This window comes from Melanostigma gelatinosum, assembly GCF_949748355.1.
Source record: "Melanostigma gelatinosum genome assembly, chromosome: 10".
In the NCBI taxonomy this organism is placed as follows: Eukaryota; Metazoa; Chordata; class Actinopteri; order Perciformes; family Zoarcidae; genus Melanostigma; species Melanostigma gelatinosum.
In genome coordinates this window covers 13,805,441-13,819,431 of record NC_136643.1, presented here as the reverse complement: position 1 = coordinate 13,819,431, position 13,991 = coordinate 13,805,441, and the positions used below count along the sequence as shown (strand labels likewise).

The 13,991-nt window shown below is 41.9% G+C and overlaps 2 protein-coding genes and 1 long non-coding RNA gene across 3 annotated transcripts in view; 2 read left to right on the top strand and 1 right to left on the bottom strand.

Annotated features, from left to right (window-relative positions):
* The window catches only part of LOC306783340 (nectin-1-like), a 41,452-nt gene that overhangs the window by 7,808 nt on the left and 19,653 nt on the right, over window positions 1-13,991 (bottom strand). The window lies entirely within an intron of this gene.
* LOC306783087 (gap junction alpha-8 protein-like) lies at window positions 1,429-2,709 on the top strand (the record flags this gene model as incomplete). The annotated part of the gene is made up of 1 exon (XM_079276614.1): window positions 1,429-2,709. The coding sequence occupies exon 1, from the start codon at window positions 1,438-1,440 to the stop codon at window positions 2,707-2,709; it is 1,272 nt and encodes a 423-aa protein (XP_079132740.1). The 5' UTR covers window positions 1,429-1,437.
* Window positions 11,462-12,490, top strand: LOC306783355. The gene is made up of 4 exons (XR_013772292.1): window positions 11,462-11,589; window positions 11,946-12,069; window positions 12,176-12,200; window positions 12,399-12,490. It is a non-coding gene; the product is annotated as an uncharacterized lncRNA (long non-coding RNA).

Sequence of the window (13,991 nt, the reverse complement as noted above, 5' to 3'; positions counted from 1 at the left end):
GCTGTTATTGTTTCATCGACTGTATCTGATGTCTTTGCACTGGCTTCCTGTCCAACAAAGAATTTACTTTAAAATCCTGCTGTTGGTTTACAAAGCACTGAATGGTTTAGGGCCAAAATACATCTCTGATCTGCTGCTACCTTATGAACCATCCCGACCCCTCAGGTCGTCTGGGACCGGTCTACTTTCTGTTCCCAGAGTCAGAACTAAACATGGAGAAGCAGCGTTCAGTTTTTCTGCTCCACATATCTGGAACAAAGTCCCAGAAAGCTGCAGGTCTGCTGAGACCCTCAGCTCATTTAAATCAAGATAGAAGACTTTTCTGTTTGCTGCTGCCTTTAATTGAACCACATTCAATTAATATATTAATCAATTTCCTTCATTTCTGCATTTTACTACTGAATTTTATTTCTTACACTGTTCTTAATTGCTTTTAAATCTCCTTATGTTTTGATGCTTTTAATGGTTTTATGTGAAGCACTTTGAATTACCTTGTTGTTGAGATGTGCTATACAAATAAACTTGCCTTGCCTTGCTTCTACGTACATATATGTGTGAGGACATTGCATGCATGGAGCTGGCGTGCTCTGCTGTGGACTCGGTGCCCCGGCCGCACAGTGTCCATGTTGGTGTGGGAGCCTGAGGCCTGCTCCCATACATCCCCGCTCTGGCTCTGTTGATCCTATTGTCTCCTGCGTCACCACACGTCGCCCGGCAAATAAAGGCCGTCTGGCTCCAAGCTTAAATATTGCAGCAAACTAAAAACCAACCATCAGAGCCGATTCATTCACATCTGCTCAGTGGGGCGACAAGGACGGGGCTTTAGGTGGGAAAGAGGGCAGAAAAAAGTTCACTTTTCCCTGCCGGGTGCCAAGAGAACGGGACAGGACTCAACTTCGCGGGAGCCGCAGCTGTGGCAAGTTGCCCATTTGATTACATTTAACCTATATCATACATTACAGAAGAAGGGACTATTTGTTACTTATTGATCTCTCTTTATTATTTTTAAATTGGGAATTTTTTTATCACATTTTTTTCAAGAGCAAGAGCAAGATATTTTTTGGTTTACATCACTCTTAATGTTCGACAAAGTTCATTTTGTTAACATCTAGAACAAGCAGCCGTCTAACCGACAATACCTTGCTAAACATTTTATATTTAATATATTGATCTAACATGTTTTATCTCATTTCATTGGGAATAAAATGGACTCCAAAACTACTCTTTAGAAGTTTTTAAATTCTTTATGTTTTCGAATAGAATCGCGTGTGGTGGCATGAGATTATGGTTTGGATTTATTTTTTGACATTTCTTACTTTTTGGCCCTCTCTAATCTCCTCCCCCTGTCTGTCCTGCCTACCCCACCCTCCCTGTCTGTTCGCACCCTCTGTGTCTCTTCCTACCCCACCCTTCATTCTGCAGTGCTACGGACCGATCATGGGTGACTGGAGCTTTCTGGGTAATATTTTAGAGGAAGTTAACGAGCATTCTACGGTGATCGGCCGGGTGTGGCTCACGGTGCTCTTCATCTTCCGTATCCTCATCCTGGGCACGGCGGCGGAGTTTGTGTGGGGCGATGAGCAGTCTGACTATGTCTGCAACACACAGCAGCCGGGGTGTGAAAACGTGTGCTACGATGAGGCCTTCCCCATCTCCCACATCCGTCTGTGGGTGCTGCAGATCATCTTTGTGTCCACACCGTCTCTGGTGTACGTGGGTCACGCTGTGCATCATGTGCACATGGAGGAGAAACGCAAGGAGCGCGAGGATGCAGAACTCAGCCGGCAGCAGGAGCTGAGTGAGGAGCGTCTCCCCCTGGCACCCGACCAGGGAAGTGTCCGCACCACTAAGGAGACCAGCACAAAGGGGAGCAAGAAGTTCAGGCTGGAGGGTACCCTGCTGAGGACCTACATCTGCCACATCATCTTCAAAACACTGTTTGAGGTGGGCTTCGTGGTGGGACAGTACTTCCTGTATGGCTTCCGCATCCTGCCGCTGTACAAATGCAGCCGCTGGCCCTGCCCCAACACGGTGGACTGTTTTGTGTCTCGTCCCACGGAGAAGACCGTCTTCATCATCTTTATGTTGGCTGTGGCCTGCGTCTCACTCTTCCTCAACTTTGTGGAGATCAGTCACCTGGGCCTGAAGAAGATTCGCTTTGTCTTTCGTAAGCCGGCCCCTGCCCCGGGCGAGGGCTCGGCCCCCCTGCCGCTGCAAGGAAAGAACCTGCCCACCCTGGCTATGCCCACCCTGGCTATGCCCTCCCTTCAAAGAGCGAAAGGCTACAAGCTGCTGGAGGAGGAGAAAGCTCCCATAGCCCAGCTCTACCCGCTTACTGAGGTGGGCATGGAGGCTGGCAGAGGGGCCCCGCCCTTCCCGGGGCTGGAAGAGAAGGTGGAGGAGGTGCTGCCTATGGGGGACATCTCTAAGGTGTATGACGAGACTCTGCCCTCCTACGCCCAGACCACTGAGACAGCGGGGGTAACGTTACACGAGGAGGCCGAGGAGGTGCAGCCGGCAGAGGTGGAAGCAGAGAGAGCAGAGAAGGTTGTGGATGAGGATCTGGAGGTAGAGGAGGCTGTGAACGGGGAGGGGGTTACTCCAGCAGAGGCAAGGATGGAGGCCACGGATACGATAGAAGACACCAGACCGCTGAGCCGACTGAGCAAAGCCAGCAGCAGGGCCAGGTCAGACGATCTCAACATATGAACCTGTGAGAGAGAGAGAGAGAGCACGTGTACACCTGCACACAGCAAATGTTCAACACAAGAGAGAGCACGCACACAAACACACACACCTAACTCAAGACAACACACACTCTCGAACAGGCAGGTTCAACAACAATGGATGAAAAACAAAATCAACAGGGATAGATTCAAACCTTTAGGACACAGGCTACAATTCTACAAAGAGGCAAAAATCTGCGTGTTTGTGATCAAATGAAATATAAAGTAGAGGTTAAAGAGGGGAGGAGTAGGTTTTTTTATTAAGCGTGTTCTTATATTTAAAAATGTGGAAAGGACACATGCAGGGGGGGAAATGTTTTTACTTGATGAAAATTCAAATGTTCAATTTTTAGAAACATCTTTTTCTATTGAAAGAGTTTTAATCATATACGATGGAGGATTAGACATTTGTACATGGGGTTTGAGTAGATAGGGGAAAGAGTTATACTTGTGTGTCTTCAAATCAGTATTTTCGCTGCAGTTAGGCAGTGACTTTCATTCCCATTCAGACAGTGACACACTGCAAATGCAGCATGTGGCTTCACACGGCACGGGTGAGACTGCTCTCGCATACACAAAATCACACGATTAAGTGCCGGTACATTTAGAGATGTACTGCTCTTTGAGAAGAGGAAGAAAATTCCATTTTCAGGTTAAGAAGAGCATACTTTTTTTTCCTTCTTTTTTTTTTTTTTGCACATTCAGAGGTTTAGACTCTGTGCAAGGCCTTCAACCCTCATAACACCTCATCTATGCATCCATATACACAGGATTCTTTCAAGTGAAGAGAGATGTGCATAAATTTCAGAGCATATCTCTCCTTTTCATGTTTATATTCCAGGCAGCACAGCCAGAACTGAGTTAGTGAGGAAAAACAAACAAAAAAAAGACCACATGTTGAATGTCTTTTTCAATGTGATTGTATATCTCTTCATTTTAGATGCCTGTTTTGTAGCCTTTAAGTAGAACTGTGTTCTTTGGCAGAGAGCTCATTTTGCCCTATCAGAGAACGAACTATAGTAGTGACCTCAGGCCAAATCCTCTCTTTTCGTGCTGTACAAACAGGCGTCCGGGCGATAAAGATCATGCACCATCAGCACAAAGTATTGTTGGAGGCCAGACAATAAAAGAAACCGTGCCCATCAATGAAAACAAGCATCCTTGACCTGGCTGTGAAAAAAAATCTTTCTACTTGATTTCATGTGACCATAGCAGGTCCTTACCCCGCAAGAAAATAACAATACTCATGGAATGCTTTCAAATTTAAAGAGAAACAAACAACTAGGGGTGACTCCCGCTGTACATAACGCCCCATCCCATGTCTGATAATGTACATAATGTGCAGAGCAGCTGTTTTCAGTTATTTCACTGTCAAGAGGAATCACACAAGTTACATAATTGTGATTACAGAATTGAGTTAATCCCACAAACTCCATAAAGACAAAATTCCCACGCTGTGGAATCATGCATTTATTTGAGTAAAGATGAATTTCTTTGCGACTACTTAGCAAGAATTTCAATACAAAGCACATTAAGTCTATGCCTTAGGTTTCTCACGAATCTTCCTCTCGCATTCTCTGGCTTTGTTTATTGAAACAGCTGCCACTGTATGATTTCCTGTGCCTTATCTGTATTTGTAAATTCTCAACTGTTGTAAGATTGCAGCAAGTGCTTATATTGCTCTGGGACCTATGTGAATTTGATGTTTTATTTGACATTATTATTTTCTCGAGTTTTATTTTGTATGCGTCCCCTCAGCACGCTCATTAATCCCCAAACACCCACACCAGACATACAAACTGTCTCTATTATGCAGCGCAGATGGTTGAATAACACGTTTTTTAAAAGTATAAACCTGATAATTGAATGATGTTAAGGAGATATTACGGCATAAAGTTGCATGTTTGCAGACATGAACACTGTCACTTACGCTCATACTTGTGCCTTTTTGTGCACAGACACACATACACTCGCCTCACAGTGTTGGTTTTGGTGGCATGATCAAATGGCTCGAGGGAAACTCAGAGAGAAGGCAGCTGTGACCCCTTTGTGACCCCCAGCCATCCCATCGCCTCCGATAATCCAATGTTGTGGAATCTGAATAAAAAAGAGCCTTCCCTAAATCACTAAATTGTTGAACACATTTAAGCATTTAACAGTGTTATAGTTTAAGTATGATGCTGGTCCTTGTGTGCATTGATATGACTGGTAATGTTTTTCTATTTTAAGTCTGTTGCATTGCCTGTATGTTTGTAAGAAGACATGATTAATCTTTGGAAAGAACAAAAAAAACAACATTTTTACTAACTTGTAGTCTTCTTTGCTGATAGATGTGTGGCAGTATCTTCTTTTGGAATGTGAACCAATGCAATAAAAAGTCACACGTGGTCAAGAAGTGTTGTCTCAGTGTTTCTCTGCTAAGCACACGCACACACAGATAGTAAAACTGTAGCTCTCAACTGTATTATTATTATTATTACAAGGTTAAAGTTCAAAAGTGAAATCATTAAGGTCCACAATGCCGTGTGTTTAGATAACTGACAGAAACGTCAAACTAATACAACATTAAAAGGGGGTTTGAACAGTGGCTAAACTTAGCTAAGAGTGGTAGGAATATATTTTCGACATTTGCATTTCCATACAACTCTGTGGCATTTGATTCAACACAAACTTTTCTGACACACACACACACACAATCCATATTTTTCAGGTGGCCAAAAGTCTGTAGCGTTTGTCCCTTTTCATGCAGAGTAACTAGTAAACTATACTATACTTCTTTTGTATGCTACTTTATAGACGTACCTAGATCTTTTAGTTACGGTACTTACAATAACACATCTTAGAAATACTCTGTTACAAGGAAAAGCAAAAAGCAATTACTCAAGTAAAAGTACAAGGAATTAGCATCATGATGTACTTGAAGTACCAAAAGTAAAAGTACTCACTGAGCAAAACAGCCCATTTCAAAATAATGTAAATTATATTACAGGAAAATAAGTGATGCATTGATCTGTAAGCATCACTAATGTTTCAGGTAAACGTGGGGCTAATTACTTTTTATACTTTTTAATAAATTGTGGATTTCACCCCAAGAATCAATAAAAAGTTGAATCTTAACCTATAAAAATGCATCATAATTTATTTGCTGATTACATTTTGAATAAACTTCATGTGCGAAGTAATAAGTAACTAAAGCCTTCAGATAAATGTAGTGGAGTGGAAAATACAGCAACTATTAGAATAAGATAGAAAATAGAAATACTCAAGTGAAGTACCTTTCTAATTGTACTTAAGTGCAGTACTTGAGTAACTGTACCGAGTTTAAATGTTGCTATTAACATCTTTTGCCATCATATTCACACCTATAGATTTACATTTGACCTAATCTGCATGTTTTTGGACTGTGGGAGGAAACTAATGTTAATACAGGGAGACCATGCAAACTCCACTGTGGAAGTATTACACTCATGCAATCTCCAAATCATTCAGTGCATAGGGTTTTACTTTACTCAGAAAATATAGAAAATAGGGTTTATTCAAATAGAGTTAGGATTGATTCTGGAGGACTGATGGCAGGTTGAGAGGATTATGAATAAATCACCACCATGGGGCAGTATTGTACAAGGCATTTTTATTCCTGGACCCATTCTTTCTCTCTTCTATCAAATGTTGGTTTGAACAAGGTTAAAAAGTGCAGATCTCACGGACAAAATAGGAACTGAGCTTGTATTTATGTGCGTGGCTGGATGAGTTTGTTATTATTTAAAATGTGGTCATGTGGAAAAAGTTTGTGACCCTGCAGCCAACGGTCAAGCCAAACTAAGAACCGCCCACTGGCAGGAGCAAACTATCTAACTGTACAGCTAAACCGTACAGTAAAATGTGTCTGAAAACATTTGAGGAGAGAAATAGGCAATGCTGTAACATAACAATCGATTCGACAGCTGCGTTAGAGACTCCTCGTCTCTGGTTGGTTGTTATTCTGTAGGTTGTTATCTTGTAAATGCTATTAGGAGCGCTACAAGTGCATCAAAGAGCAAGTTCAATTTAGATCATGTGAAGACAAACATGCCAGAAATTGTTCATGTTCATAATCAAGGATAATGCAAACCTCTGTATTGTTTCATTTAGACCCGATACTTGATAATATTATGTTTTTGTATGTCCATCCCTTACACTCCCTTTGTGGAGTGGGCGGGTGGAAATCACCTGCTTCTGAACGTGGCCAAGACCAGAGAGATGGTGGTCGAGTTCAGGAGGAAGACGACGGCTCCACAACCGCTGAGAGTTCTGGGAGAGGATGTGGACATGGTGGAGGAGTACAAGTTCCTGGGTGTCTCCATCAACAACAGACTGAACTGGAAGGTCTGCTGGGGGAGCAGCATTGGAGCCGGAGACACTAAGAGACTTAACAAACTGGTTAAGAAGGCCGGCTCCATCATTGGCTGCAAACTGGACAATCTGGAAAAGGTGGTGGAGAGGAGGATACTGAAGGAACTATCATCCATATTGGATAACCCGGCCCACCCTCTCCACTACCTACTGCAGGGACAGAGGAGCAATTTCTCCAACAGACTGATCCAGCTCTGCTGCACAAGGACAGATACAGGAGATCATTCCTGCCCTCTGCAATAAGACTGTACAGTAAATCATCTCTGACCAAATCAATCGCACAACTATAACCACTGTTACTTTTATTTGTTTTGTTAAATATTTGCACTACTGTTTAGCTAGTTCATTTAATATTAATCTATTTCATTGTATATGTTGTGCATTTTTATATTTTATATTTTTCACGCTGTTACTTTGATTGCTTTACATCAGGGATTCCCAAAGTGTGGTGCGCGCACCCCTGGGGGTGCGCGAGCTGCCTCTAGGGGGTGCGCGAGAGGAAAAGTGTAATGGGGTCTGATGGTGTATTAATATTAAATATAAAAAAAAATGTAATTTTAATTTAAAAAGTGGGATTTTTCACAAAATAAAAACATGAATCATAAAAATCCCCTTTGTAAGATTTAAAATTAAAAACGTACAATTTAATAAATGCACTTGAGCTCTTTCCGGCAGTCTTGCCGCCTGCCGCCAGTCGTACACACTAGCCAGCCTAGCTTGTGCAGCTAACGTCAGCTAACAGCGAACTTCATTCATTCAGCAACATTCATTTAAATATGCTAAACTGGCTGAAATCGGGGAAACTGTCAGGTGGGACATCTGAAGCTATCAGTCGTAAAAGAGGAGAGGGAGGGTGAGAGAGAGAGAGAGAGAGAGAGAGGAATCGGAGGCGAGGGGAACGGAGAGGTGCGTTGGGGAGACCGGGAGAAGAAATCGAACGGGAGTCAGAGGAAGATGATGGAGGAGACCGAAAAGGAGGAAGGGACAGCACAGACAAATCGGGAGCACATCGGCCCATCGCGGAGTCAAGGTGAAAAAAGAGGAAACGAGAGTGAGCATCAGACTGGGAAAAAAAGAGGAAATATGATGAAAAGTATGTGTGTCTGGGCTTCACTTGGATTGGCAACGCAGATTCCCCAAAGCCACAGTGCGTGGTGTGCAGTGAGGTTCTGGCGAACAGTCTGAAGCTCTTATTTACGTCGCCACCTGAACACCAAGCATGCCAGTGCAAGTCAAAAGCCCCTTACATTCTTTATATCGAAATTGGAGGAGTTACAAAACAGCCAAAAACAACTGGAGTCTCATTCATGTGTTGGTCTATAAATGACGCACTACGGGCTTCATATCTGGTTACAGAATAGCGAGAAAGGGGCTACCGCACACAATCGCCGAAGACGTGAGCTTGCCAGCTGCCAGAGAGATGGTGGAATGTATGATTGGGGAGAAAGAAGCGAACAAGTTGTGCATGATCCCGGTGTCCAACAACACTGTGTCGCGCCGCATCGATGCTTTGTCCGAAGACATCCTGGCTTCATTAGTCGCTCATTAATTGTAAATTAAATGTGATAATCTGCCTCTGAGCCTGTGCGTGTGTGCTCGCATCCGTATTGCTCTTTAAAAGTGACGCCTTGTGTCACTGAAAGTTATTGAAACTTTGTTGCAGTGTTTCAGGGCGTTTTCACACCTTCAGTTCGTTTGCTTTGTTCCGATTCAGGGATTAATATGATACAATGTTGCAGTTGCTCCTTTGTTCGGTTTGTGTTCACACTGCAACATTTAACAGCGGACTAAATCTTGAAACAAACGCCACGCGCGAGCAAACTCTCATTGGTCAGATTTCTATGCGGCTATAAATAGGCTCTGTTGCTTTTTAAATTTATTTTTATTCAGGGGGGGGGGGCTTTTGCGGACCCCCTGCAGTACCTCCGCGGACCCCCTAGGGGTAGCGGACCCCCTGTTGAAGACCTCTGCTGTACAGTGTATTCGTATGGGTATTGGAATGCACAGCAAGAATATCGCCTGACATCAGTGACTCAGACAGGCTTCGAGTTTCCACAAGCCAGACGTTTAAGGGGTTGTGGGGAAACAAGGAATGCCGACAGGCCCACTGAGATGAGTTGCTGCAATCTACTTGTGGAATTGTGTGTGTCTGCTTGTGCATAATTGTGATGTGGCTCATGAGAGCAGTGCAGCTGTTAGGACTTGGTCTGACTAGTTGGCCACACCGAAGCTTAAGAAAAAAGTTCAGTTAGGAAGACTGTACTTTGCATGCTTAGAACTGTAGCAAGTTTCTCAAACATATGAAGCTTAAGTTCAGTCAGGCAGACTCCACTTTTACATTCCCAGGCCTGTTTATTTCTCATATCTGTCATTCACTCCTCTCTCGCATGCTCACTCATATTTTCCTTGCCGTCATTGTTTGGGTCTCTTCTATCCAATAGCACAGTGACACAGTTACATCGTCAGCCTATCATCTCGCTGCAGTCTCCTTTTAAGTATGTCTCTCTATGTTTAGTATTTTCATGTTGCTGTTACGCGCCCCTCCACCTCTCCATTTTGCAGCTTCATCAGATTCATCAACTCATCATTCTATCATTTTTTTGGGACATATTTTTGGGACTACAGATGAAATATAGCCTTTTGGCTGACTCTGGCACATTTGCAGAAATGTTTTTATTAATGTGCACTGTCCCGTTCAAATAAACCAAAAAATAAATCAGCCTCATCCGCCACCACCACCAGTGTCTGGACTCCATGGGGGGATTTATCTTGCTGCTGCTCAGGGCAGATGCCCCTCGATTGAAAATCTCCCTGTAGAGTCCAACAGTTTCTGCCAAAATGAAGATGTAAAGTCGAGTTTACATTCAATTTCAGGATTATACTTGGAATTAGTTGTCAGTGTTGATATTTTGTGCATATTCAAACATGACAAAGAAAAAGAAAACATGCAATTTGATCCAAGGCCTCTCCAACTCAGGAGCAGTACATTACATGGTGAGCTACATTTCTGCAATATACTGTCTTCAACAAACACCTTGATGAAAAGCTCACAGCACGCTCTGCAACCTCACAGACACACAAAAAAAAAGCACAATACTCATATGGCCACAGACCCTCATCACAACATTCACTTCCTGTATGGAAACCATTTCTTGAGTGTCTGTGGGTGGGAGAGCTGGCCAGTTTAATCTTCACACACATGGTTCACTTCTCCAATGTCATACGCAGACATTAGCTTTTACTCCTTTCTGTTTGCCACAGTAACATTAATAGAAAGCTGCGGTTTAGACTTAAGGAACTTACATCGAAACAGAACAGCAGATGCAGGTACTCACTACCGGTAAGTAAGTGTGGTTATATTTATCATACTGTATCTGGGTTTGGAAAGGATCTGATACTCTTTACGATTCTTATTAGCACTCTCATTCATGATTCAAGAATCGCATGTTTGCATAGTTGATCTTGTGACATATTTTTTGTGTTACTTTCATTTTGTTAGTCTGCGAGTTATGGTTATATCTGCTTATTTTGACTGGGACACTTGGAGAGAAGACTTTATCTCAGTGAGATCTTTTCTGGTTAAACAAAGTGTAAATAACATTTTTTATATTAAATCATGATGTTTACAATGAAATGATCTTTGTGTCTAGGAGGGATGGAGGATTTCCGTAATTATTTGGGCATTTACTGGATGTTTTCTGTGATATGTTGCATGTTCTGGATTTTCTCACCAGCAGGTAAAATTTATTTACAACACCTTTACTCTGACAATGAATATGAGCTGATAGTTTGACAATTTGGGAAATACGTTTATTCTCTTTCTTGCCAACAGTTAGATGAGAAGATTGAACGAGAAGCTTGAATTTTTTTTTTAATTAAACAATCAGGATGTAAGTTGTTAGTGAGTATAAGGAGAGCTTGGATTTTGTTACCTTCAGTCAGAGTCAGACTAGCAGTTCACCACTGCTTCCTGCCTTTATACTAAGCTAAGCTAAGCAGGTGCTGGCTGTAGCTTCAAATTTAACAGACATGTTACGAGAGTGGCATCAATCTTCTCATCCTGGCAAGAAAACAAAGAAAGATTTCCCCAAAACTATTGCTTTAACTGTAGTATGAAGTGTAATGTTTGCTACAGTGAAAATTTAATCTAAAATTGATGTTTCCAACACAGAAGGAAACACCATGTCAGGGGTGGTTGGCAGTACAGTGATCCTGCCCTGTAAGAACGAGTCAAACAGCACGTTCCATCAGCTGACATGGAAAAGGAACGGGAGTAACCTGTTCACCTTCAGCCCAAAGATACCCTTATACAGATATAAAGAAGCTCGCCGCCTGAACATGACTATGAGGGAACGCGAACTGTACCCACTGGTCATTGAGAGTGTCCAAAAGTCTCATACAGGAAACTACACCTGTGAGGTCAACACGGACAGAAGAACTCAAGAGCGGAAGTGGGAGCTAATAATTGCAGGTGAGCTAATCAGTCCTGGATGAAACATAAGTAATCCCTGTGGCAACAGCTAAGGAAATAGGAAGTAAAAAGGAACAGAGTGAATGTGGGGTTATTAAAGACAACAGAGCCATCCGTTTCTGTGCTACTGTTTCTATACCTGCATGAACACACACACACACACAAGGTGGACAATCTACAGAGTAAAGACAGATTAAATATTAGCACCTGCATTTAGAGATGCCACAGGACATGCATGCTCTACCTCAACTTCCTTTATGAAACACTGATCTCCCACATACAAACTATATAGATGACTCTGAGCTTAATTGCATAGTACACTTATGGTGAGTTTAATTCTGTTTTGTTTTTTTCAGACCCAGAGCTTAAGAAAGCTGGAAACATGCTAGTGATTGCTGTGGCATCTGTTGTTCCTTGTGTGTGTTGCCTGGTCTTTATATTGGCTTGGATCATTCTGCATAGAGTCCGCAAACGGGCAGAGTGAGTTGCATCCAGTCATTGTTTAACACGTGATTCTATGCTCATAAAGACGTATGGCTGGTGGCATTATACTGCTTGAATATTTAAAAAAATGTCTCTCTTTCAGAGATCACTCTCCCACTGCTGCAATGGTAAATATAATAATGATCAACTTGTCATTTGAGATATTCACAGTAAATTAAATAGCCAACAAAGAGAAGGACAACTCCTATTATAATATGTTCTCCAGATATACTGAGATTCAATTTAGCTACAGTTATACTACAGTTATGCTGTAAGCCAAAGTGTGCTATTTTTTATTTTTGTTCTTTCCTTTTTTTTCTCAACAGCAAGCGAAAGACGAAGATATTTATGAAAACTGTCTGGAAATTGAAGCTCGTCAATGACGTGGCTACAATCAGCCTCAGCGTTATAAACCCAGGACTCGCTGATATCAAGTGCAGTACAACAATCTAAAAGGCAAGGGAGTATTGGAAGTGGGTACATGTGTGAAACTGCTCATTTCATATCAACCATCTTTTCTGGAATACAGACAAATCTAAAAATAGCATTTTTCACATTCTCTGTCCAAGTTACTTTCACTCTCGATAATACATTTCTTCAAATTTGGCACAAACGTCCACTTGGACTCAAAGAGGAAGTGATTCGACTTGAGGGGTATAAGGTCACTGTCACCCTACAAAGAGTAAGCCTGTCATCAGTGACTCATTGGAAAGACATGCTTAGAGTTTCCACAACAACAAGCCAGACTGTTAAGGGGTTGCGGGTGAGTTGAGTAAGTGTGCACTCAGAAAACCCCCCCATAGCAATTATGTGCTCTCATGGAATTAGGCGTGTCAGCTCGTGTTGTGATGTGGCTCATGAGTGCATCTGTTTGGACAAAACTGGTGCATTTCAGAAGTTATATGTTCTCCACTATGGGTGACAGAAAACAAACTTGAGAGAAACTAAGTGTCTAACATAGTCTAAATGAAATAGTCACTAAATTACTAAACAAAGTTAGTCACTAAATTAGAAATAGTCTAAATGAAAATGCAAACTGCCATTTCTCCTTTTCATTTCATATGAGCGGACCTGATGAAATCTCAAATTCAAATGCTCAGGTTGCATTTTCAAGGTGTACAGTTTCTGCCAAAATGAAGATGCAAAGTCCATTTTACATTCAATTTCAGGATTGTACTTGTACGGATTCTTTGTGCATTTTCAAAAAAAAAAGAGAAAACATGAAATATGATCCAAGGCCTCTCACACTCAGGTCATATAGAGCAGTACAATAAATACATGGAGCTACATGTCTGCAACATATTTGTCATGATCTTGGTTTTGGTTTAGTTTGTTTCCTGTTTTATTTTGAAGTTCCCTTCCTCTTGTGTTCTGTGTTTGTTTGACTTCCTGTCTTTGTGGTCTCCCCTCCTTTTTTTCTGTGCAGCGCCTGTGTTTGTCATGTCTCCTTCTGTTTCCTAAGTTATGCCTTCTTGTTTTGTCATCTGTCAGTATTTCTTTATTTTGTGTTACTTACCTCTCCTCTCATTTCAGGTCACTTCACTTCCACCCTTTGTGTGTTTTCCCGCCACTGTGATTGTCTGCCCCCCCGCCGTTTTGATGTCTCAGATTATGGACTAAAAATAAACATATCCCACACAAATTCCATTTAGTGTGCAACGCCCTTTGAGTGCAGTGATGGCAACATGTCATTATAAGACCTTTGGTTGAGATTTTGATTATAGGCCTACTGGTTTAGGGTATAATCATAAGTGAAATGGAATATTTTTGTGTTCAAAGTCAGTCATTCAAATTTGAAATGTAATCCCAGTAAAGGGTACACTGCTGCTGCAAGTCACTCATTCAGTCCATCGGTGAATACAAACAACGGAAACTGTTGACAAAATGATTGATAAGGATGCTACAAAGATGGAGAGAAC